Source organism: Fringilla coelebs (assembly GCF_963513975.1).
Source record: "Fringilla coelebs genome assembly, chromosome: 32".
Classification (NCBI taxonomy): Eukaryota; Metazoa; Chordata; class Aves; order Passeriformes; family Fringillidae; genus Fringilla; species Fringilla coelebs.
This window is the reverse complement of record NC_140058.1, coordinates 1356168-1382070: the sequence shown is the minus strand read 5'-3', so window position 1 is coordinate 1382070 and position 25903 is coordinate 1356168. Positions and strand designations below refer to the sequence as shown.

Sequence of the window (25903 nt, the reverse complement as noted above, 5' to 3'; positions counted from 1 at the left end):
TCCATCCCAAAATAAATGGGAATTCCCTCAGGGTCCCATTCCCATCCCAAAAATCCCAGGAATCCCCTCAGGGTCCCATTCCCACCCCAAACCATCCAGGAATTCCCTCAGTGTTCCGTTTTCATTCCAAAATAAATGGGAATTCCCTCAGGGTCCAATTCCCATCCCAAAAATATCCAGGAATTCCCTCAGTGTTCCATTTCCATCCCAAAATAAATGGGAATTCCCTCAGGGTCTCATTCCCATCCCAAAAATCCCAGGAATTCCCTCAGGGTCCCACCCCAAACCATCCCAGGAATTCCCTCAGAGTTCACTCCTCATCCCAGAAATCCCAGGAATTCCCTCAGGATCCCATTCCCATCCCAAAATTCCTGGGAATTCCCTCAGGATCCCACCCCAAACCATCCAGGAATTCCCTCAGGATCCCATTCCCACCCCAAAATTCCTGGGAATTCCCTCACGATCCAATTTCCACCCCAAAAATCCACAAATCCCTTCAGGGTCCCATTCCCATCCCAAAAATTCCCGGGAATTCCCTCAGGATCCCACCCCAAACCATCCAGGAATTCCCTCAGTGTCCAATTCCCACCCCGAAATTCCTGGGAATCCCCTCAGGATCCCATTCCCATCCCAAAAACATCCAGGAATTCCCTCAGGGTCCCATTCCCATCCCAAAATTCCTGGGAATTCCCTCAGGATCCCACCCCAAACCATCCCCGGCACATTTGGACCCTCCTTCCCTGCAGATCCCCAGGCCGAGGAATCCGGGGATCCCCCCACGAGGGATCCCCCAACCAGGGATCCCCCAGAGAAGGTTCTGGAAGGGAGGGATCCCCCAACCAGGGATCCCCCAACGAGGGATCCCCCCCGGAGCGATCCCGCCGCCCCCAGCCCAGGTCAGCTCCCCCCGGGCAGGGCAGGGAGGAAGAGTTGGGATCTCTCGGGATCTGTCGGGATTTGTTGGGATGATCTGTCGGGATCTTTCGGGATTTCTTGGGATGATCTGTCAGGATTTATCGGGATTTGTCGGGATGATTTGTCGGGGTTTGTGGGGATTTGTCGGGATTTCTCAGGATGATTTGTCGAGATTTGTCAGGATGATTTGTTGGGATGATTTGTCAGGATGATTTGTCAGGGTTTGTCGGGATCTGTTGGGATCTGTCGGGATGATTTGCCGGGATGATCTGTCAGGATTTCTCAGGATCTATCGGGATCTGTCGGGATCTGTCGGGATATGTCAGGATTTGTCAGGATCTGTCGGGATGATTTGTCAGGATCTGTCGGGATCTGTCGGGATTTGTCGGGGTTTGTTGGGATGATTTGTTGGGATCTGTTGGGATGATTTGTCAGGATGATCTGTCGTGATTTGTCGGGATCTGTCAGGATGATTTGTTGGGATGATCTGTCGGGATCTGTCATGATCTGTCGTGATCTGTCGGGATTTCTCGGGATCTGTCGTGATCTGTCGGGATCTGTCGGGATGATCTGTCAGAATCTGTCGCGATCTGTCGTGATTCCCCCCAGACCCGCCGTGGGACGTGTGGGATGATTTTTTGGGATCTGTCGGGATGATTTCTCGGGATTTGTCGGGATTTCTCGGGATCTGTCAGGATTTCTCTGGATCTGTCGCGATCTGTCGTGACTCCCCCCAGACCCGCCGCGGGACGTGCGGGATGATTTGTTGGGATCTGTCGGGATGATTTGTCAGGATGATTTGTCAGGATCTGTCAGGATCTGTCATGATCTGTCAGGATGATTTGTCGTTATCTGTCGTGATCTGTCAGGATGGCTTGTCAGGATGATCTGTCGGGATCTGTCGGGATCTGTCAGGATGATTTCTCAGGATCATCTGTCAGGATCTGTCGCGATCTGTCAGGATCTGTCGCGATCTGTCGTGACTCCCCCCAGACCCGCTGCGGGACGTGCGGGATGATTTGTTGGGATCTGTCGGGATGATTTGTCAGGATGATTTGTCAGGATCTGTCAGGATCTGTCATGATCTGTCAGGATGATTTGTCGTTATCTGTCGTGATCTGTCAGGATGGCTTGTCAGGATGATCTGTCGGGATCTGTCGGGATCTGTCAGGATGATTTCTCAGGATCATCTGTCAGGATCTGTCGCGATCTGTCGTGACTCCCCCCAGACCCGCCGCGGGACGTGCGGGATGATTTGTTGGGATCTGTCGGGATGATTTGTCAGGATGATTTGTCAGGATCTGTCAGGATCTGTCATGATCTGTCAGGATGATTTGTCGTTATCTGTCGTGATCTGTCAGGATGGCTTGTCAGGATGATCTGTCGGGATCTGTCGGGATCTGTCAGGATGATTTCTCAGGATCATCTGTCAGGATCTGTCGCGATCTGTCAGGATCTGTCGCGATCTGTCGTGACTCCCCCCAGACCCGCTGCGGGACGCACGGGATGATTTGTTGGGATCTGTCAGGATGATTTGTCAGGATGATTTGTCAGGATGATCTGTCATGATCTGTCGCGATCTGTCGCGATCTGTCGCGATTCCCCCAGACGGCCCGCGGGACGCGCGGGATGATTTGTTGGGATCTGTCGGGATGATCTGTCGGGATTTCTCGGGATGGTCTGTCAGGATCTGTCGCGATCTGTCAGGATGATTTGTCAGGATGATTTGTCAGGATGATCTGTCATGATCTGTCGCGATCTATCGCGATCTGTCGCGATTCCCCCGGACCCACCGCGGGACGCACGGGATGATTTGTTGGGATCTGTTGGGATGATTTGTCGGGATGACTTGTTGGGATCTGTCAGGATCTGTCAGGATGGTTTGTCAGGATGATCTCTCGTGATCTATCGCGATATGTCGCGATTCCCCCAGACGCCCCGCGGGACGCGCGGGATGATTTGTCAGGATGATCTGTCAGGATCTGTCGCGATCTGTCGCGATGATTTCTCGTGATCTGCCGTGATCTGTCGCGATATGTCGCGATTCCCCCAGAGCCGCCGCGGGACGCGCGGGATGATTTGTCGGGATCTGTCGGGATCTGTCGGGATGATTTGTCAGGATCCATCGTGATCTGTCATGATCTGTCGTGATCTGTCGCGATCTGTCGCGATGATTTCTCGTGATCTATCGCGATATGTCGCGATTTCCCCAGACGCGCCGCGGGACGCGCGGCAGGCGCTGGAGCAGCGCATGGAGCGGTACCGGGCGGCGCTGGGCCAGGCCCGGGCCAGCGGGGACGGCCGCAAGGCGCGGATGCACGAGAGGATCCTCAAGGTGGGGACGGGGCTGGGACAGCGAGGGGGACCCCTCCCAAATCCGTGATCCCAGTCCTGGGATCCCAGTCCCAGATCCTTGATCCCAGTCCCAAATCCGTGATCCCAGTCCCAAATCCGTGATCCCAGTCCCAGACCCTTGATCCCAGTCCCAGATCCGTGATCCCAGTCCCAGATCCCTGATCCCAGTCCCAAATCCGTGATCCCAGTCCTGGGATCCCAGTCCCAGATCCCTGATCCCAGTCCCAAATCCGGGATCCCAGTCCAGATCCGTGATCCCAGTTCAGAGCTGTGATCCCAGTCCTGGGATCCCCTCCCAAATCCGTGATCCCAGTCCTGGGATCCCCTCCCAAATCCGTGATCCCAGTCCCAAATCCGTGATCCCAGTTAGAGCTGGGGACCCGTCCCAAATCCGTGATCCCAGTCCCAGAGCTGGGATCCCAGCCCAGAGCTGGGGTCCCAGTCCTGTGATCCCAGTCCCAGATCCTTGATCCCAGTTCAGAGCTGTGATCCCAGTTCTGTGATCCCACTCCCAGATCCGTGATCCCAGTCCTGGGATCCCAGTCCCAGATCCATGATCCCCATCCCAAATCCGTGATCCCCGTCCCAAATCCGTGATCCCAGTCCCAAATCCGTGATCCCAGTCCCAAATCCGTGATCCCAGTCCTGGGATCCCAGTTAGAGCTGGGGACCTGTCCCAAATCCGTGATCCCAGTCCTGGGATCCCAGTCCCAAATCCGTGATCCCAGTCCCAGATCTGTGATCCCAGTCCAGATCCTTGATCCCAGTCCAGATCCTTGATCCCAGTCCCAAATCCGTGATCCCAGTCCTGTGATCCCAGTCCCAGATCCTTGATCCCAGTCCCAGATCCTTGATCCCAGTCCCAGATCCGTGATCCCAGTCCTGTGATCCCAGTCCCAGATCCTTGATCCCAGTCCCAGATCCTTGATCCCAGTCCCAGTCCTGTGATCCCAGTCCCAGATCCTTGATCCCAGTCCCAGACCCTTGATCCCAGTCCCAGATCCGTGATCCCAGTCCCAGATCCTTGATCCCAGTCCCAGACCCTTGATCCCAGTCCTGTGATCCCAGTCCCAAATCCATGATCCCAGTCCCAGATCCTTGATCCCAGTCCCAGACCCTTGATCCCAGTCCCAGATCCGTGATCCCAGTCCCAAATCCATGATCCCAGTCCTGTGATCCCAGTCCCAGATCCTTGAACCCAGTCCAGAGCAGCGTCTGGTCCCAGTATCCCCACAATGACACCAGTCCCTCCCTGTGGGTGCTCCCAGTGCTCCCAGTCTGGCTCCCAGTGCTCCCAGTCCATCCCCAGTGCTCCCAGTGCCATCCCCAGTGCTCCCAGTCAGGCTCCCAGTGTGTCCCCAGTGCCCCTGACCCCGTGTGCCCCCTCCCCAGCAATGCCAGGGATATCCTCATCCCAGTCCCTCCCTGCGGGTTATCCCAGTCTGGCTCCCAGTGCTTCTAGTCTGGCTCCCAGTGCTCCCAGTCCATCCCCAGTGCTCCCAGTCTGTCTCCCAGTCCATCCCCAGTTCTCCCAGTGCTCCCAGTCCATCCCCAGTGCCCCTCTGGTGCCCCCTGACCCCGTGTGCCCCCTCCCCAGCAATACCAGGCCATGTCCTCATCACCTGCGGGTGATCCCAGTCTGGCTCCCAGTCCATCCCCAGTGCTCCCAGTGCTCCCAGTCTGGCTCCCAGTGCTCCCAGTGCTCCCAGTCCATCCCCAGTGCCCCCTGACCCCGTGTGCCCCCTCCCCAGCAATACCAGGCCATGTCCTCATCCCAGTCCCTCCCTGTGGGTGATCCCAGTCTGGCTCCCGGTCCATCCCCAGTTCTCCCAGTGCTCCCAGTCCATCCCCAGTGTGTCCCCAGTGCCCCCTGACCCCGTGTGCCCCCTCCCCAGCAATACCAGGGATATCCTCGTCCCAGTCCCTCCCTGCGGGTGATCCCAGTCTGGCTCCCAGTCTATCCCAAGTTCTCCCAGTGCTCCCAGTCTGGCTCCCAGTGCTCCCAGTCCATCCCCAGTGTGTCCCCAGTGCCCCCTGACCCCGTGTGCCCCCTCCCCAGCAATACCAGGGATATCCTCATCCCAGTCCCTCCCTGCGGGTTATCCCAGTCTGGCTCCCAGTGCTTCCAGTCTGGCTCCCAGTGCTCCCAGTCCATCCCCAGTGCTCCCAGTCTGTCTCCCAGTCCATCCCCAGTTCTCCCAGTTCTCCCAGTTCTCCCAGTGCCCCTGAGGGTGCCCCCTGACCCCGTGTGCCCCCTCCCCAGCAATACCAGGCCATGTCCTCATCCCAGTCCCTCCCTGCGGGTGATCCCAGTCTGGCTCCCAGTCTATCCCAAGTTCTCCCAGTGCTCCCAGTCTGGCTCCCAGTTCTCCCAGTGCTCCCAGTCCATCCCCAGTGTGTCCCCAGTGCCCCTCTGGTGCCCCCTGACCCCGTGTGCCCCCTCCCCAGCAATACCAGGGATATCCTGGTCCCCACAATGACACCACTCCCTGCTGCGGGTGATCCCAGTCTGGCTCCCAGTCCATCCCCAGTTCTCCCAGTGCTCCCAGTGTGGCTCCCAGTTCTCCCAGTGTCCCCAGTGCCCCTGAGGGTGCCCCCTGACCCCGTGTGCCCCCTCCCCAGCAATACCAGGCCGCCCTGGCTGCCCTCAGCGCGGGCAGAGCCGTCGATCTCTCGGAGCTGCCGGTGCCCCCGGGTACGTTCCCTGTCCCCCACCCCGACCTGGGGGGACACCCTGGGGGTGTTTGGGGGGATCCCCCATTCCCATTGTGCCCCCCACCCCATTTTTCCAGGCTGCCCCCCCATCCAGGGCACAGAGAGCCCAGCAGAGCCCAGCATTTCAGGGATGCTGGAGGCGGCCATGAGGCTGACGGAGCAGAAGGAGGAGGAGGAGGAGGAGGAAGAAGAGGCAAAAGAGGAGGTCAAGGTGGGATTTGGGGATGCAGGGGATTTTTTTAGGACATTCCCAGGGATTTTTATCAACATCATCCCCACCCTTCCCTCCATTCCAGGTCCAGCCCAGCGTTGCCCCCGTGCCCCCTCCCAAACAACAACAACAACCCCGGAATTCCCAGATGGCTCCTAAACCTGCTGGGAAAGGTACAGGAGGGGCTGGGGGTGGGCATGGGGGGGTGAGGGCACCCCCTGGGCACTGGGATCCCCTCCCAGGACCCCCAAGTGACCCCCAAGACCCCCCTGGGCACTGGGACCCCCAGGACCCCCTGTGCCCCCTCCCAAAGAACCCCCCCAGAATTCCCAGCCGGCTCCCAAAGCTGCTGGGAAAGGTACAGGAGGGGCTGGGGGTGGGCATGGGGGGTGAGGGCACCCCCTGGGCACTGGGACCCCCTGCCAGGACCCCCTGGGCACTGGGATCCCCCTGCCAGGACCCCCCAGGATCCCCAGGACCCCCCTGGGCACTGGGACCCCCTCCCATAGAACCCCCCCAGAATTCCCACCTGGCTCCCAAACCTGCTGGGAAAGGTACAGGAGGGGCTGGGGGTGGGCATGGGGGGATGGGGGCACCCCCTGGGCACTGGGATCCCCCTCCCAGGACCCCCCTGGGCACTGGGACCCCCTCCCAGGATCCCCAAGTGACCCCCAGGACCCCCTGTGCCCCCTCCCAAAGAACCCCCCCAGAATTCCCACCCGGCTCCCAAACCTGCTGGGAAAGGTACAGGAGGGGCTGGGGGTGGGCATGGGGGGGGTGAGGGCACCCCCTGGGCACTGGGACCCCCTCCCAGCCCGCCCAGGACCCCCCTGGGCACTGGGACCCCCTGCCAGGACCCCCAGGACCCCCCTGAGCACTGGGACCCCCTCCCATGGAACCCCCCCAGAATTCCCAGGACCCCCAGGACCCCCTCCCAGGACCCCCTGGGCACTGGGACCCCCTGCCAGGACCCCCCTGGGCACTGGGACCCCCTGCCAGGACCCCCAAGATCCCCATGCCCCCCTCCCAGTGGGGTGAGGGTCTCCCCAGTGCCCCCCAGTGCCCCCCAGTGCCCCCCAATCCCCAATTTGCCCCCCAGCCCAGCAGCAGGTGGAGTTCCTGGGGCTGGCTCAGGCTGCCCTGCATGCCCAGCGCTGCCAGGACCTGCCCAGTGCCCCCTCCCAGTGCCCCCCTGCCCCCTGTGCCCCCTGTGCCCACCTCCCAGCGGGGTGAGGGTCCCCCCAGTGCCCCCCAGTGCCCCCCAGTGCCCCTCTGAGCCCGGTTTTGCCCCCCAGCCCAGCAGCAGGTGCAGTTCCTGGAGCTGAGGCGCCGGCAGCTGGCTCAGGCCGCTCTCCGTGCCAAGCGCTGCCAGGACCTGCCGGGTGCCAAGGAGCTGCTGCTGCCCCCTCCCAGTGCCCCCCTGACCCCCTGTGCCCCCCGTGCCCCCCTCCCAGCGGGGTGAGGATCCCCCCAATCCCCCCCTGAGCCCGGTTTTACCCCCCAGCCCAGCAGCAGCTGCAGTTCCTGGAGCTGGCTCAGGCCGCTCTCCGTGCCCAGCACTGCCAGGACCTGCCTGGAGCCCCCTCCCAGTGCCCCCCTGCCCACTGTGCCCCCTCCCAGCGGGGTGAGGATCCCCCCTGAGCCCGGTTTTACCCCATTTTGCCCCCCAGCCCAGCAGCAGGTGCAGTTCCTGGAGCTGAGGCGCCGGCAGCTGGCTCAGGCCGCTCTCCGTGCCAAGCGCTGCCAGGACCTGCCGGGTGCCAAGGAGCTGCTGCGCCGCGCCAGGGCCGTGCAGGGGCTGCTGGGGGCTGCCCGGGCTGGGCTGCCCGTGGACCTGGCTCAGGTGAGGGGATGGGGGCTAAAGCCTGGCCTAAAGCATGGCTTAAAGCATGGTCTAAAGCCTGGCTGGGATCCCGTCCCAAATTCCGTCCCAAATCCTGTCCCAAATCCTGGCTGGGATCCCGTCCCAAATCCTGTCCCAAATCCTGTCCCAAATCCTGGCTCAGGTGAGGGGATTGGGTCTAAAACCTGGCCTAAAGCCTGGCTGGGATCCCGTCCCAAATCCTGTCCCAAATCCTGGCTGGGATCCTGTCCCAAATCCTGTCCCAAATCCTGTCGCAATTCCTGTCCCAAATCCTGTCCTCAATCCTGTCCCAAATCCTGTCCCCAATCCTGTCCCAAATCTTGTCCCAAATCCCACCCAAATCCTGTCTGGGATCCCATCCCAAATCCTGGCCTAAAGCCTAGCTGGGATCCCGTCCCAAATCCTGGCCCAAATCCTGTCCCAAATCCTGTCCTAAATCCTGTCTGGGATCCCATCCCAAATCCTGTCCTAAAGCCGGGCCTAAAGCCTGGCTGGGATCCCGTCCCAAATCCTGGCCCAAATCCTGTCCCAAATCCCACCCAAATCCTGGCTGGGATCCCATCCCAAATCCTGGCCTAAAGCCGGGCCTAAAGCCTGGCTGGGATCCTGTCCCAAATCCTGGCCAGGATCCCATCCCAAATCCTGTCCCCAAACAACAAATCCCAAACCCCAATCCCCAAAAACCTCAGACCCCAAAAACCCCAAACCCCAAAAACCCCAAACCCCAAACCCCCCAAAAACCCCAAAAACCCCAAACCCCAAATCCCAAAAACCCCAAACCCCAAATCCCAAAAATCCCAAAATCCCCAAGCACCCCAAATACCCCAAAAACCCCCCAAACACCCCAAAACCCCAAAAACCCCAAATCCCAAACCCCCCAAACCCCAAACCCCAAAACCCCAAAAAACCCCAAAAACCCCAAAAACCCCAAACCCCAAAAACCCCAAACCCCAAACCCCCCAAAAACCCCAAAACCCCAAAAACCCCAAACCCCCCAAAAACCCCAAATCCCCAAAAACCCCAAATCCCAAAAACCCCAAACCCCAAACCCCCCAAACCCCCCAAAAACCCCAAAACCCCAAAAACCCCAAACCCCCCAAAAACCCCAAACCCCCCAAACCCCAAACCCCAAAAACCCCAAACCCCAAAAACCCCAAACCCCAAACCCCCCAAACCCCCCAAACCCCCCAAAAACCCCAAAACCCCAAAAACCCCAAACCCCAAACCCCCCAAACCCCAAACCCCCCAAAAACCCCAAAACCCCAAACCCCCCAAACCCCCCAAAAACCCCAAAACCCCAAAAACCCCAAACCCCCCAAAAACCCCAAAAAACCCCAAAAACCCCAAAAACCCCAAAAACCCCAAATCCTCGCAGGTGCCCGAGGCGCCCCTGGACGGGGCCGAGTTCGAGCTGGGCCCGGCCCGGGGGGTCCCGACGCCCCCCGAGGTCACCAGAACCTTCCTGCAGCTGGCGGGGGCCCTGCGCAGGCAGCACCAGGTGGGGAACCCCAAAAACCAGGGGGCACCCCAAAATGGGGGGGGACGCCAAAATTTGGGGGGGAAATCACAAAATTTGGGGGGGAAATCACAAAAAATGGGGGTGAAACCCTAAAAAATGGGGGGGAAATCCTAAAAATGGGGGAGCACCAGGTGGGGACACCCCCAAAACGGGGGGACCCCAAAATCGGGGGGACCCCCAAATCGGGGGGGACCCCAAAATGGGGGGGGAAACCCTAAAAAATGGGGGAAATATCCCAAAAATTTGGGGGGAAATCACAAAAATTTGGAGGTGAAACCTCAAAATTTGGGGGAAAAACCCTAAAAAATGGGAGGAAAACCCCAAAAATGGGGGGGGACCCCAAAATTGTGGGAAAACCCTAAAAATGGGGGAGAAACCTCAAAATTTGGGGGGGAAATCACAAAATTTGGGGGGTGAAACCCTAAAAAATGGGGGGGAAATCCTAAAAATGGGGGGGAAATCCTAAAAATGGGGGTAGCACCAGGTGGGGACACCCCAAAAACGGGAGGGACCCCAAAATTTGGGGGGAAATCACAAAAAATGGGGGAGCACCAGGTGGGGACACCCCAAAAACAGGGGGAACCCCAAAATTGGGGGGAAATCCTAAAAATGGGGGAAATATCCCAAAATTTTGGGGGGAAATCACAAAATTTGGGGGGGGAACCACAAAAAAGGGGGGGAAAACCACAAAAAAGGGGGGGGAACCCCAAAAATGGGGGGCGAACCCCAAAATTTGGGGGGAAATCACAAAAAATGGGGGGGAAACCCTAAAAAATGGGAGCAAAACCCCAAAAATTGGGGGGAGAATCCCAAAAAAATGGGGAAATATCCCAAAAACTGGGGGGGAAACCCCAATAAATGGGGGTGAAACCCTAAAATTTGGGGGGGAAAACCCCCAAAAAATTGGGGGTAAACCACAAAAAAATGGGGGAGCACCAGGTGAGGAGAGAGCCCAAAAGAGGGGGAGACCCCAAAAATTTGGGGGGGAAACCCCCAAAAATGTGGGGGAAACCCTAAAAAATGGGGGTGAACCCCAAAATTTGGAGGTGAACCCCAAAAACCGAGGGGATGTCCCCAAAATCTCCTTCCCCCTCCCCCCCCAGCTGTGCCTCAGTTTCTCCCGGCAGTTCGCTCAGCTGGGAAACATCGCCGAGACCACCAGGTGAGCTGGGGGCGGGGCCTCACCTGCACAGGTGAGCGGGGGGCGGGGCCTCACCTGCACAGGTGAGCGGGGGGCGGGGCCTCACCTGCCCAGGTGTGGTTGGTGGGGGTCTCACCTGTCCAGGTGGGATTTGGGGCGGGGTCTCACCTGCCCGGGTGGGATTTGGGGGGTTTGGAGGGGTCTCACCTGCCCAGGTGGGTTTGGGGGGGGCCTCACCTGCCCAGGTGGGTTTGGGGGGGGGCCTCACCTGCCCAGGTGAGTTTTTGGGGGGGGGTCTCACCTGCCCAGGTGAGCTGGGGGCAGGGCCTCACCTGCCCAGGTGTGGTTGGGGGGGTTTGGGGGGTTTGGGGGGGGTCTCACCTACCCAGGTGGGTTTGGGGGCGGGGCCTCACCTGCCCAGGTGGGATTTGGGGGGGTTTGGAGGGGTCTCACCTGCCCAGGTGGGTTTGGAGGAGGGGTTTGGGGGGGGGGGGGGGTCTCACCTGCCCAGGTGGGATTGGGAGGTTTGGGGGGTTTGGGGGGGGGGTCTCACCTGCCCAGGGGGGGTTTGGGGGTAGGGTCTCACCCGCCCAGGTGAGCTGGGGGTGGGGCCTCACCTGCCCAGGTGAGCTGGGGGCAGGGTCTCACCTGCCCAGGTGGGTTTGGGGGTGTCTCACCTGCCCAGGTGGGTTTGGGGGGGGGCCTCACCTGCCCAGGTGGGTTTGGGGGGGGTCTCACCTGCCCAGGTGCGGGTTGGAGGGGTTTGGGGGGTTTGGGGTGGGGTCTCACCTGCCCAGGTGAGCTGGGGGCGGGGTCTCACCTGCCCAGGTGTGGTTGGGGGGGTTTGGTGGGGGTCTCACCTGCCCAGGTGAGCTGGGGGCGGGGTCTCACCCGCCCAGGTGTGCCCAGGTGCGAGGCCCTGGCCGAGGAGTGCCGGCGGCAAATGGAGACCCTGAGGAGGGAGCACGGCCGGGGGGGGCCCCCCCCGAAACCCCGCTGGGAACAGAGAACGTTCCAGGTGGTCAGGTGAGGGGGGGGGGCACACCTGGGGGGGATGGAACACCTGGATGGGCACCTGGGGCACACCTGGGGGCACCTGGGGCACACCTGGGGGGGGATGGAACACCTGGATGGGCACCTGGGGCACACCTGGGGAGCACCTGGGGCACACCTGGGGGCACCCCCAAAACCCCGCTGGGAACAGAGAACGTTCCAGGTGGTCAGGTGAGGGGGGGGGCACACCTGGGGGGGATGGAACACCTGGATGGGCACCTGGGGCACACCTGGGGGGCACCTGGGGCACACCTGGGGGTACCCCCAAAACCCTGCTGGGAACAGAGAACGTTCCAGGTGGTCAGGTGAGGGGGGGGGCACACCTGGGGGCACCTGGGGCACACCTGGGGAGCACCTGGGGCACACCTGGGGGCACACCTGGGGGGGATGGAACACCTGGGGCACACCTGGGGCACCTGGGGCACACCTGGGGAGCACCTGGGGCACACCTGGGGGCACCCCCAAAACCCTGCTGGGAACAGAGAACGTTCCAGGTGGTCAGGTGAGGGGGGGGCACACCTGGGGGGCACCTGGGGCACACCTGGGGGGGGATGGAACACCTGGGGAGCACCTGGGGAACACCTGGGGGGCACCTGGGGCACACCTGGGGGCACCCCCAAAACCCTGCTGGGAACAGAGAACGTTCCAGGTGGTCAGGTGAGGGGGGGGGCACACCTGGGGGCACCTGGGGCACACCTGGGGCACACCTGGGGGCACCCCCAAAACCCTGCTGGGAACAGAGAACGTTCCAGGTGGTCAGGTGAGGGGGGGCACACCTGGGGGGGATGGAACACCTGGATGGGCACCTGGGGCACACCTGAGGGCACCTGGGGGGGGATAGAACACCTGGGGGGGGATGGAACACCTGGGGAACACCTGGGGAACACCTGGGGGCACCCCCAAAACCCTGCTGGGAACAGAGAACGTTTCAGATGGTCAGGTGAGGGGGGGGGCACACCTGGGGGCACCTGGGGCACACCTGGGGAGCACCTGGGGCACACCTGGGGGCACACCTGGGGGGGATGGAACACCTGGGGCACACCTGGGGCACCTGGGGCACACCTGGGGAGCACCTGGGGCACACCTGGGGGCACCCCCAAAACCCTGCTGGGAACAGAGAACGTTCCAGGTGGTCAGGTGAGGGGGGGGCGCACCTGGGGGGGGCGATGGAACACCTGGGGAACACCTGGGGAACACCTGGGGGCACCCCCAAAACCCCGCTGGGAACAGAGAACGTTTCAGATGGTCAGGTGTGGGGGGGGCACACCTGGGGGGGGGGATGGAACACCTGGGACACACCTGGGGCACACCTGGGGCACACCTGGGGGGGGATGGAACACCTGGGGCACACCTGAGGGCACCTTGGGGGCACCTGGGGGCACCTGGGGCACACCTGGGGGCACCTGGGGGGGGATGGAACACCTGGGGAACACCTGGGGGGCACCTGGGGGGGAATGGCACACCTGGATGGGCACACCTGGGTGGGAAAGGGGGGGGCACACCTGGATGGGCACACCTGGATGGGTGGGGATGGCACACCTGGATGGGCACACCTGGGTGGGGGTGGCACACCTGGGTGGGGGTGGCACACCTGGATGGGGATGGCACACCTGGGTGGGGGTGGCACACCTGGATTGGCACACCTGTGTGGGTGAGGGTGGCACACCTGGGGGGTCTGTGACAGGTTCCCCTCCCCCCTCACCTGCAGGATGTTCCCTGAGCTGAGCAGCAGCGACCTGGAGCTGGGCATCGAGCGGGGGAGGGGCATCCCCGTGCCCCCAGGTGGGCACCTGGGAGAGGGGGAGGGGCTCACCTGGGGCTCACCTGGGATGGGCTCACCTGGGAGTGGGGGAGGGGCTCACCTGGAGCTCACCTGGAGCTCACCTGGGGCTCCCCCCGCTCACCTGGAGCTCACGTGGGGCTCACCTGGGGCTCCCCCCACTCACCTGGGGCTCCCCCCGCTCACCTGGAGCTCACGTGGGGCTCACCTGGGGCTCCCCCCACTCACCTGGGGCTCCCCCTGCTCACCTGGAGCTCACCTGGGGCTCCCCTGCTCACCTGAGGCTCACCTGGGTGTGTCCCCTGCTCACCTGGGGCTCACCTGGGTGTGTCCCCTGCTCACCTGAGGCTCACCTGGGTGTGTCCCCTCCTCACCTGGAGCTCCCTCACTCACCTGGGTGTGTCCCCTCCTCACCTGGGGCTCACCTGGGCGTGTCCCCTCCCCTCCCCCCAGGTGTGGCCCCAGGTGACCTGGACACCTTCGTGCGCTTCGAGTTCCCCCACCCCAGCCTGGTGAGTGACCCCAGACCCCCCCCGGACCCCAAAATCCCCCTGGGACCCCCAAAATGTCCCTAAATCCCCCCAAAATCCACCCTGGGACCCCCAAATTACCCTGGGATCCCCAAAACGCCCCCAAAATCCACCCTGGGACCCCCAAAATGTCCCTAAACCCCCCCAAAACCACCCTGGGACCCCCAAAATGTCCCTAAACCCCCCCAAAATCCCCCTTGGGACCCCCAAAATGTCCCTAAATCCCCCAGAAACTTTCCTGGGACCTCCAAAATGTCCCAATGACCCCAGAAATGGCCTTGGGACCCCCAAAATCCCCCCTGGAACCCCCAAAATGACCCTGGAACCCCCAAAATGACCCTGGGACCACCAAAATCCCCCTGGGACCCCCAAAAATCCCCCCTGGGACCCCAAAACCCCCCCTGGGACCCCAAAATATCCCTAAATCCCCCCAAAAACCCTCCTGGGACCCCCAAAATCCCCCTGGGACCCCCCAAATTATCCTGGGATCCCCAAAACCCCCCCTGGAACCCCCCAAACCATCCCCAGACCCTCAGGACCCCTCCCCAAAATCCCCCCTAGGACCCCCAAAACCCCCCTGGGACCCCCAAAATCCCTCCTGGGACCCCCAAAATCCTCCCTGGGACCCCCCAAAAATGTCCCAATGACCCAAATATAGCCCTGGGACCCCCAAAACCCCCTCTGGGACCCCCAAACCATCCCCAGCCCCTCGGAGCCCCCTCCCCAAATTCCCCCCTCCCACAGGAGGAAGCCCAGCGGGACAAAACGGCCGTGGTGAAGAGCACGGACTGTCCCGGTAACAGCGGCAATTTGGGGAGGGGTCTCACCTCCGGGGGGGGGTCTGGGGGTCTCCCCGGACCCTTGAGGAGAAAGGGGGGGTGGTCTTGGATTTTTTTAAATTTTTTGGGATTTTTTTTGGGTTTTTTTGGGGGGTTTTTCCCCCAGAATTCCGGGCGCGGTTCCGGCTGCGGCTGCTCCGAGGGCACCGGGGGCTGCGGCGGCTGCTGAGCCGCGGGATCCGCCTGGAGGTGGCGCAGAAAGGGTGAGGGGATTTTGGGGGGAAAAAGGGGGAAAAAGGGCAAAAGGGATTGGGGGATCTGGAGGGGGTTTTGGGGTGAAAAAGGGGAAAAAGGATGGGGAGGTTTGGAGGGGGTTTTGGGGTGAAAAAGGGGGAAAAAGGGCAAAAAGGATGGGGAGGATCCGGAGAAGATTTGGGGGGGAAAAAGGGCAAAAGGGATTGGGGGGGGTTTGGGGTGAAAAATGGGGAAAAAGGGCAAAAAGGATGGGGGGATCTGGAGGGGATTTTGGGGTGAAAAAGGGGAAAAAGGATGGGGAGGTTTGGAGGGGGTTTTGGGGTGAAAAAGGGGGAAAAAGGGCAAAAAGGATGGGGGGATCTGGAGGGGATTTTGGGGTGAAAAAGGGGAAAAAGGATGGGGAGGTTTGGAGGGGGTTTTGGGGTGAAAAAGGGGGAAAAAGGGCAAAAGGGATGGGGGGATCTGGAGGGGGTTTTGGGGTGAAAAAGGGGAAAAAGGATGGGGAGGTTTGGAGGGGGTTTTGGGGTGGAAAAGGGGGAAAAAGGGCAAAAGGGATGGGGGGATCTGGAGGGGATTTGGGGGTGAAAAAGGGGGAAAAAGGGCAAAAAGGATGTGGGGGGTTTTGGGGTGGAAAAGGGGGGAAAAGGGGAAAAAGGATACGGGGAGTTTGGAGGGGATTTGGGGGTGAAAAAGGGGGAAAAAGGGCAAAAGGGATTGGGGGATCCGGAGGGGGTTTTGGGGTGAAAAATGGGAAAAAGGATGGGGAGGTTTGGAGGGGATTTTGGGGTGAAAAAGGGGGGAAAAGGGGAAAAAGGATTGGGGGAGTTGGGAGGGGATTTTGGGGTGAAAAAGGGGAAAAAGGATGGGGAGGTTTGGAGGGGATTTTGGGGTGAAAAAGGGGGGAAAAGGGGAAAAAGGATTGGGGGAGTTGGGAGGGGATTTTGGGGTGAAAAAGGGGGAAAAAGGGAGAAAAGGATGTGAGGGGTTTTGGGGTGGAAAAGGAGGAAAAAGGGGAAAAAGGATGCGGGGCATTTATTGGGATTTTTAGGGCATTTCTTGGGATTTTTGGGGGCATTTATTGGGATTTTTTGGGGCATTTATTGGGATTTTTGGGGCATTTTTGGGGCGGGGATTCCTTTTCAGGGCGGGGATCCCTTTTGGGGGCGGGGATCCCTTTCGGGGCGGTTTTTGGGGGCGGGGATCCCCTCCCCCGGCCCCGATCCCAGCCCTCCCCCCTCCCAGGGGGCTGTTCCGGCCCGAACGCGCTCTGGGCTCGGCTCTGCTGCGCCTCGAGGGGCTGGAGGGCAGCTGCGAGCTGCGGGAGCAGCTGGAGGTGAGGCCCCGCTCCAGATGTGCCCCATCCTGCATCCCGAGGCTCCAGATGTGCCCCTTGCCCCACCCTGAGCTTCCAGATGTGCCCCATCCTCCCTCCCGAGCTCCCAGATGTGCCCCTTGCCCCGCCCTGGGGGTCCAGATGTGCCCCTTGCTCCGTCCTGAGCTCCCAGATGTGCCCCTTGCCCCGCCCCGAGGTTCCAGATGTGCGCCTTGCCCCACCCCGAGGCTCCCAGATGTGCCCCATCCTCCGTCCTGAGCTCCCAGATGTGCCCCTTGCCCCGCCCCGAGGGTCCAGATGTGCCCCATGCCCTGCCCTGAGGGTCCAGATGTGCCCCATCCTGCATCCCGAGAGTCAAGATGTGCCCCTTCCTCTTTTATGGTGCTCCCAGATGTGCCCCTTCCTCCCTCCCGAGCTCCCAGATGTGCTCCTTGCCCCGCCCCGAGGCTCCAGATGTGCCCCTTGCCCCGTCCTGAGATTCCAGATGTGCCCCATCCTCCATCCCGAGGTTCCAGATGTGCCCCTTGCTCCGTCCTGAGCTTCCAGATGTGCCCCTTGCCCCGCCCTGAGGGTCCAGATGTGCCCCTTGCCCCGTCCCGAGGCTCCAGATGTGCCCCTTCCTGCATCCTGAGGCTCCAGATGTGCCCCTTCCTCCATCCTGAGGGTCCAGATGTGCCCCTTGCCCCGCCCCGAGGCTCCAGATGTGCCCCTTGCCCCGTCCTGAGATTCCAGATGTGCCCCTTGCCCTGCCCCGAGCTCCCAGATGTGCCACTTCCTGCATCCTGGAGCTCCCAGCTGTGCCCCATCCTCCATCCCGAGCTCCCAGATGTGCCCCTTGCCCCGTCCCGAGGCTCCAGATGTGCCCCATCCTCCGTCCCGAGCTCCCAGATGTGCCCCTTGCTCCATCCCGAGGCTCCAGATGTGGGTCCCACCGTCCCTCCACCATTCCTGTTCCCACCGTGTCCCCGCCATTCCCGTTCCCACCGTCCCTCCACCATTCCCGTTCCCACCGTGTCCCCGCCATTCCCGTTCCCACCTTCCCCCCGCCATTCCCGGTCCCACCGTGTCCCCACCATCCCCAATCCCACCTTCCCCCCGCCGTTTCCGGTCCCACCGTTCCTCGTTATTCCCACCGTCCCCGCTCCGTTCCCGTTCCCACCGTGTCCCCGCCGTTCCCACCGTGTCCTCACCATTCCCAATCCCACCTTCCCCTCGCCGTTCCCAGTCCCACCGTGTCCCCGCCATTCCCACCTTCCCCCCGCCATTCCCGGTCCCACCGTGTCCCCGCCATCCCCGTTCCCACCGTGTCCCCGCCATCCCCGTTCCCACCGTGTCCCCGCCATCCCCAATCCCACCTTCCCCCCGCCGTCCCAGTCCCACCGTGTCCCCGCCGTGTCCCCGCCATTCCCGGTCCCACCGTGTCCCCACCATTCCCGATCCCACCTTCCCCCCGCCGTTTCCGGTCCCACCGTTCCTCGTTATTCCCACCGTCCCCGCTCCGTTCCCGTTCCCACCGTGTCCCCGCCGCTCCCACCGTCCCCTCTCCGTTCCCGTTCCCACCGTCCCCCCGCTGTCCCCGTCCCCACCGTGTCCCCGCCGTGTCCCCGCCATTCCCGGTCCCACCGTGTCCCCGCCATTCCCGGTCCCACCGTGTCCCCACCATTCCCAATCCCACCTTCCCCCCGCCGTTTCCGGTCCCACCGTGTCCCCGCCATGCCCACCGTGTCCCCGCCGTTCCCACCGTGTCCCCGCCGTGTCCCCGCCGTTCCCGTCCCCACCGTGTCCCCGCCGTTCCCGGTCCCACCGTGTCCCCGCCGTTCCCGGTCCCACCGTCCCCCTGCTGTCCCCGGTCCCACCGTGTCCCCGCCGTTCCCACCGTGTCCCCGCTGTCCCCGTCCCCACCGTGTCCCCGCCGTCCCGGTGTCCGCAGCTGCTGGACGGGCGCCGCCGCACGGGCGGGTTCCTGGAGGTCTGGGTGCGGATCCGGGAGCCGCTCGGGCCTCAGCGGCAGCTGGAGCCGCGCTCCGAGCGCTGGCTGGTGCTGGAACCGGTGCCCGAGGCCGCCGTGAGTGCCGGGAGCGCACCGGGAACCCGCCGGGAACCGCCGGGATGGGCTGGGAACGGCCGGGAACGGCCGGGATGGGCTGGGAACGGCCGGGAACCCGCCGGGAACGGCCGGGATGGGCTGGGAACCGCCGGGAATCCACCGGGATGGGCTGGGAACAGCCGGGAACCCGCCGGGAACCCACCGGGAACGGCGGGGATGGGCCGGGAACCGCCGGGAACACACCGGGAATCCACCGGGATGGGCTGGGATGGGCCGGGAATCCACCGGGAATCCACCGGGATGGGCTGGGAACCGCCGGGAACCCGCCGGGAACGGCCGGGATGGGCCGGGAACCGCCGGGAACGGCCGGGATGGGCCGGGAACTCCCCGGGAATCCACCGGGAACCGCCGGGATGGGCTGGGAACGTCCGGGATGGGCTGGGAACCCCCCGGGAATCCACCGGGAATCCACCGGGATGGGCTGGGAACCCACCGGGAACGGCCGGGAAACCCCCGGGGACCACCGGGATGGGCTGGGAACCGCCGGGAATCCACCGGGATGGGCTGGGAACTGCCGGGAACCCCCCGGGAATCCACCGGGAACCGCCGGGATGGGCTGGGCACCGCCGGGAACCCCCCGGGAATCCACCGGGATGGGCCGGGAACCCCCCGGGATCGGTGGGGAACCCCCGGGGACCACCGGGATGGGCTGGGAACCCTCCCCCGGGAATCTGCGGGATCGGTGTGGAGCTACCGGGAACCGGTGGGGTGGGCTGGGAACTGCCGGGACCCGGCGGGATCGGCCGGGAACTCCCTGGGAACTGCCGGGATCGGCGGGGAAACCCCCGGGAATGCACCGGGAACCGCCGGGATCGGCCGGGAACCCACCGGGAATCCCCCGGGACGGGCTGGGAACCCACCGGGATCGGCGGGGAACCCCCCGGGAACCGCCGGGATCGGCCGGGAACCCACCGGGAATTCCCCGGGAATGCACCGGGACCCCGTGGGATGGGCTGGGAAGCCACCGGGAACTACCGGGAACCGGTGGGATGGGCTGGGGACGCCCCGGGAATCGCCAGGATCGGCGGGGAACCCCCCGGGCTCGGCCGGGAACCGGTGGGATGGGCTGGGGGGCGCCCCGGGATCGACCGGGATCTGCTGGGAACCCACCGGGAGCGCACCGGGAATCCCCCGGGAATGCACCGGGAACCGGTGGGATGGGCTGGGGGCGCCCCGGGAATCGCCGGGATCGGCGGGGAACCCACCGGAATCGCCTCGGGAACCCCCCGGGAATGCACCGGGACCCCGTGGGATGGGCTGGGAAGCCACCGGGAGCTACCGGGAACCGGTGGGATGGGCTGGGAGCGCCCCGGGAACCGCCGGGATCGTCCGGGATCCGCTGGGAACCCACCGGGAACCCCCCGGGACCCCCCGGGAACGCCTCGGGAGCCCCCCCGGGACCCACCGAGACCATCCCGGGACCGTCCCGGGACCATCCCGGCCTCACCCCGCTCTCCTCCCGCCCAGCCCTCCGCCCCCAAACCTCCCTCGGCTGCCCCGAAGGACGGCAACAACCGGTGAGCACCGGCGATCCCCGCCCTTACCGGCACCGGGAATTAAAGGGTTACGACCCCTCCTCACCCCCGGTTACGCCCCCCGCCCCCCGGATCCTCCCACCCATCCCAAATCCCGTTTTTCCAGAACCATCCCGAGCCTCACCCTCCTCCAATTCGACCGCGAGCGCCTCGAACGGAAGGTGAGGGGCGATTTTGAGGAGGGGGGAGACACCGGGGGGGGATCCCTCACCGCGACCCCCGCCTCATTTCTGACCCCTCCCCCCCCAGATGGTCCCCACCGGGACCCCCGCCTTATTTCTGACCCCTCCCTCCCCAGATGGTCCCCACCGGGACCCCCGCCTCATTTCTGACCCCTCCCTCCCCAGATGGTCCCCACCGGGACCCCCTCCTCATTTCTGACCCCTCCCCCCCCCAGATGGTCCCCACCGGGACCCCCGCCCCATTTCTGACCCCCTCCCTCCCTCCCCAGATGGTCCCCACCGGGACCCCCGCCCCATTTCTGACCCCTCCCCCCCCAGATGGTCCCCACCGGGACCCCCGCCTCATTTCTGACCCCTCCCCCCCCAGATGGTCCCCACCGGGACCCCCGCCCCATTTCTGACCCCTCCCCCCCCAGATGGTCCCCACCGGGACCCCCGCCCCATTTCTGGCCCCGCCCCATTTCTGGCCCCGCCTCATTTCTGACCCCTCCCCCCCCAGATGGTCTCCCCACCGGGACCCCCGCCCCATTTCTGACCCCCTCCCCCCCCAGATGGTCCCCACCGGGACCCCCGCCTCATTTCTGACCCCTCCCCCCCCAGATGGTCTCCCCACCGGGACCCCCGCCCCATTTCTGACCCCTCTCCTCCCCAGATGGTCCCCACCGGGACCCCCGCCTCATTTCTGACCCCTCCCTCCCTCCCCAGATGGTCCCCACCGGGACCCCCGCCCCATTTCTGGCCCCGCCCCATTTCTGGCCCCGCCCCATTTCTGGCCCCGCCCCATTTCTGACCCCTCCCCCCCCCGATGGTCTCCCCACCGGGACCCCCGCCCCATTTCTGACCCCCTCCCTCCCTCCCCAGATGGTCCCCACCGGGACCCCCGCCCCATTTCTGACCCCTCTCCTCCCCAGATGGTCCCCACCGGGACCCCCGCCTCATTTCTGACCCCTCCCTCCCTCCCCAGATGGTCCCCACCGGGACCCCCTCCCCATTTCTGACCCCCTCCCCCTCCAGATGGTCCCCACCGGGACCCCCGCCCCATTTCTGGCCCCGCCTCATTTCTGACCCCTCCCCAGATGGTCCCCACCGGGACCCCCGCCCCATTTCTGACCCCTCCCCAGATGGTCTCCCCACCGCGACCCCCGCCCCATTTCTGACCCCCTCCCTCCCTCCCCAGATGGTCCCCACCGGGACCCCCGCCCCATTTCTGACCCCTCCCCCCCAGATGGTCTCCCCACCGCGACCCCCGCCCCATTTCTGACCCCTCCCTCCCCAGATGGTCCCCACCGGGACCCCCGCCTCAATTCTGACCCCTCCCCTCCTCACATGGTCCCCCCACCGCGACCCCCGCCCCATTTCTGACCCCCTCCCTCCCCAGATGGTCCCCACCGGGACCCCCGCCTCAATTCTGACCCCTCCCTCCCCAGATGGTCCCCACCGGGACCCCCGCCCCATTTCTGGCCCCGCCCCATTTCTGGCCCCGCCCCATTTCTGGCCCCGCCCCATTTCTGACCCCTCCCCTCCCCAGATGGTCTCCCCACCGCGACCCCCGCCCCATTTCTGACCCCTCCCCCCCCAGATGGTCTCCCCACCGCGACCCCCGCCCCATTTCTGACCCCTCCCCCCCCAGATGGTCCCGTTCGGCCGCGCCGGGCGCCCGGTGCCCGCCGAGCTGCGGCAGCAGCACCGGGAGCTGCTGGGGCGGATCCAGGGGCTGCGGGAGCGGCTGCAGGGGGGGGATCCCCAATTCCGAGCGGGTGAGAACCCCCAAAATTGTTTTTTTTTTACCTCGTTTTTATGGTGGTTTAGCTCGGTTTTTGATTTTTAATTTTGTTTTTGTTTTAATTTTGATTTTTATTTTAATTTTTGGGGGGTTTTAGAGTACGGGCAGCAGCTGGAGCGGCAGCTGAGGAGTTACACGGAGGCGGCGCGGCGGCTCGGGACGCAGGGGGAGAGGGTGGGTGAGACCCCCAAAAAGGGGGGGAGACCCCTCAGGGGGTGGGGGAGGTGGGTGAGACCCCCAAAAAGGGGTGGGGAGACCCCCTAGAGGGTGGGGGAGACCCCCAGAGAGGGTGGGAGAGATCCAAAAGGGGTGGGGGAGATCCCCAGAAGGGGGTGGGGGAGACCCCCAGAGGGTGGGGGAGACACCCAAAAAGGGGAGACCCCCAAAAGGGGTGGGGGAGACACCCAAAAAGGGGAGACCCCCAAAAGGGGTGGGGGAGATCCAAAAGGGTGGGGGAGACCCCCAAAAAGGGGGGGGGAGACGCCCAAAAAGGGTGGGGAGACCCCCAGGGGGTGGGTGAGACCCTAAAGGGGAGGGTGAGACCCCCAAAAGGGGTGGGGGAGACCCCTTAAAGGGTGGGGGGGAGACCCACAAAAGGTTGGGGGAGATCCCCAAAAAGGGGAGACCCCCAAAAGGGTGGGGGAGACCCCCGAAAGGGGTGGGGGAGACCCCCAAAAAGGGGGGGGAGATCCCCAGAGGGAGGGTGAGGTGGGTGAGACCCCCAAAAAAGGGAGACACCCAAAAAGGGGAGACCCCCAAAAAGGGGTGGGTGAGACCCCCAAAAGGGGTGGGGGAGATCCCCAAAAGGGGTGGGGGAGATCCCCAAAAGGGGAGGGGGAGACCCCCAGAGGGAGGGGGAGACCCTAAAGGGGAGGGTGAGACCCCAAAAGGGGAGGGGGAGATCCCTAAAAGGGGTGGGGGAGATCCCCAAAAAGGGGAGGGGGAGACCCCAAAAGGGGTGGGGGAGATCCCAAAAAGGGGAGACCCCCAAAAGGGGTGGGGAGGGGGAGGGTGAGACCCCCAGGGGGTGGGGGAGACCCCCAGGGGGAGGGTGAGACCCCCAAAAGGGGTGGGGGAGACCCCCAGAGGAAGAGGGAGACCCCAAAAGGGTGGGGGAGATCCCCAAAAGGGGAGGGGGAGATCCCTAAAAGGGGAGGGGGAGACCCCCCAGAGAGAGGGGGAGACCCCCAAAAAGGGTGGGGAAGACCCCAAAAATGGGAGGGGGAGATCCCCAAAAAAGGGTGGGGGAGACCCCCAAAAGGGGAGGGGGAGACCCCTAAAAGGGGGGAGGGTGAGACCCCCCAAAAGGGGTGGGTGAGACGGAGGGGCAGTTTTGGGGGTCCCCCCTGTTTTCCCCCCCACCATGGGGCAGTTTTGGGGTTCCTCCCCCCCCATGGGGCAGTTTTGGGGTTCCCCCCCTCCCCCATGGGGCATTTTTGGGGTCCCCCCTGACGTTGCCCCCCCTCAGGAGGCGGCCAAGGAGGCTCTGTACAAACGGAACCTTCTGGAAAGCGAGGTGAGGACCCCCCAATTTGGGGAGGGGGCGTGAAATTTGGGGGATCCCCCCCCCCAAAACCCCCTCCTCAAAACCCCCTCCTCAAATTCCCCCCCCTCTTTTCTTTTCCAGCTCCAAAAGCTCCGTGGATGAGACCCCTCCCCCAATTCCACAATTTTTTGGGGTGGGGGGGGGTTCAGACACCCCCTCCCCACCCCCTCCCCAAATTTGGGGGGACTCTGGAGACCCCCCCCAATTCCACCGTGGCCACTGTGACAATCACAGGGATCGGAGCTGCTACGACCCCCTCCCCAAATTTGGGGTGACATCGACCCCCTCCCCAAATTTCAGGGTGATTTTGATCCCCCCCTCCCCAAATTCAGGGTGATTTTGGCCCCCTCCCCCCAATTTTAGGGTGACATCGACCCCCTCCCCAGTTTTAGGGTGACATCGACCCCCTCCCCAATTTCAGGGTGACACCGACCCCTCCCCAATTTTAGGGTGACACCGACCCCTCCCCAAATTTTAGGGTGATTTTGATCCCCCTCCCCAAATTTCAGAGTGATTTTGACCCCTCCCCAAATTTGGGGTGACACCGACCCCCTCCCCAATTCCAGGGTGTCACCGACCCCTCCCCAAATTTCAGGGTGACACCGACCCCTCCCCAATTTCAGGGTGACCCCGACCCCTCCCCAATTTCAGGGTGACACCGACCCCTCCCCAAATTCAGGGTGACACCGACCCCTCCCCAAATTTTAGGGTGACACCGACCCCTCCCCAATTTTAGGGTGACCCCGACCCCCTCCCCAATTTTAGGGTGACACCGACCCCTCCCCAATTTCAGGGTGATTTTGGCCCCCTCCCCAATTTTAGGGTGACCCCGACCCCTCCCCAATTTTAGGGTGACACCGACCCCTCCCCAATTTTAGGGTGACCCCGACCCCTCCCCAATTTCAGGGTGATTTTGACCCCTCCCCAATTTTAGGGTGACCCCGACCCCTCCCCAAATTTAGGGTGACCCCGACCCCCTCCCCAATTTCAGGGTGACACCGACCCCTCCCCAAATTCAGGGTGACCCCGACCCCTCCCCAAATTTCAGGGTGATTTTGACCCCCCTCCCCAATTTCAGGGTGACACCGACCCCCTCCCCAAATTTCAGGGTGATTTTGGCCCCCCTCCCCAAATTCAGGGTGACACCGACCCCTCCCCAATTTTAGGGTGACCCCGACCCCTCCCCAATTTTGGGGTGACCCCGACCCCTCCCCAAATTTAGGGTGACACCGACCCCTCCCCAATTTCAGGGTGACACCGACCCCTCCCCAATTTTAGGGTGATTTTGACCCCCCCCCCCCCCAAATTCAGGGTGACACCGACCCCTCCCCAAATTCAGGGTGATTTTGATCCCCCTCCCCAATTTCAGGGTGACACCGACCCCTCCCCAAATTTAGGGTGACCCCGACCCCCTCCCCAAATTCAGGGTGACACCGACCCCTCCCCAGTTTTAGGGTGACACTGACCCCCTCCCCAATTTTAGGGTGACGCCGACCCCTCCCCAAATTTAGGGTGACACCGACCCCTCCCCAAATTCAGGGTGACCCCTCCCCAATTTTAGGGTGACCCCGACCCCTCCCCAAATTTAGGGTGACCCCGACCCCTCCCCAATTTCAGGGTGACCCCGACCCCTCCCCAAATTTAGGGTGACCCCGACCCCTCCCCAATTTCAGGGTGACACCGACCCCTCCCCAAATTTCAGGGTGTCACCGACCCCTCCCCAAATTCAGGGTGACACCGACCCCTCCCCAAATTTCAGGGTGACCCCGACCCCTCCCCAATTTTAGGGTGACCCCGACCCCTCCCCACCGGGGTCCGTGTCCCCCCCGAGCACTTTTTCCCCCTCCCCCACCGTGTCCCCTCCACCAAAGCGGATCCCCCCCAAGTGCCTGTACGGGAGGGGCTGTTCCGGGCGCTCTCAGCAATTATAATCATTAATGATAATTAAGAGAATTATAATTAAAGTTTTTAAGACGAAAAACGCGAATTTTGGTCACTCCCGTTGCGCGCCCCTGCTGTCAATCACGGCAAAGGCCACGCCCACCGTGTGGCTCCGCCCCCGCGCTGTCTCGTCTCCATGGTAACCCCGCCAGAAAAGACGAGCGTGGGCTGCAGCCAATCGCGTTGCGGCTGCCGGATTCCTATTGGTCGTATCGCCGCGGGGGGGCGGGGCGCGCTGAGGATTGACGGATGATCCGACCGATGAGCTGCGCGGGCGGTGCATCAGCGGCCAATAGGAGCGCGGTGTGGGCGGGGCCACGGCGGCGTGCGGCGCGCCGGAAGTGGCCGGTCCGGGGAAA

At 63.2% G+C, this 25903-nt stretch overlaps 1 protein-coding gene across 1 annotated transcript in view; it reads left to right on the top strand.

The window, feature by feature from the left end:
• The window catches only part of CC2D1A (coiled-coil and C2 domain containing 1A), a 28969-nt gene extending 5115 nt beyond the window's left edge, over positions 1–23854 (top strand). Inside the window, exons 9-29 of the mRNA XM_084223902.1 lie at positions 747–896; positions 3129–3250; positions 5893–5965; positions 6063–6196; positions 6282–6369; positions 7867–8039; positions 9436–9558; positions 10683–10741; positions 11630–11746; positions 13482–13555; positions 14007–14065; positions 14828–14879; positions 15029–15125; positions 16360–16450; positions 18381–18515; positions 20025–20074; positions 20199–20253; positions 21905–22031; positions 22155–22231; positions 23526–23573; positions 23685–23854. Of these exons, the coding sequence (XP_084080028.1) occupies positions 747–896; positions 3129–3250; positions 5893–5965; positions 6063–6196; positions 6282–6369; positions 7867–8039; positions 9436–9558; positions 10683–10741; positions 11630–11746; positions 13482–13555; positions 14007–14065; positions 14828–14879; positions 15029–15125; positions 16360–16450; positions 18381–18515; positions 20025–20074; positions 20199–20253; positions 21905–22031; positions 22155–22231; positions 23526–23573; positions 23685–23705 (1925 nt within the window). The 3' untranslated portion in view covers positions 23706–23854. The remainder of the gene's footprint in view (positions 1–746; positions 897–3128; positions 3251–5892; positions 5966–6062; positions 6197–6281; positions 6370–7866; positions 8040–9435; positions 9559–10682; positions 10742–11629; positions 11747–13481; positions 13556–14006; positions 14066–14827; positions 14880–15028; positions 15126–16359; positions 16451–18380; positions 18516–20024; positions 20075–20198; positions 20254–21904; positions 22032–22154; positions 22232–23525; positions 23574–23684) is intronic.
• Positions 23855–25903: the final 2049 nt, after the last annotated feature.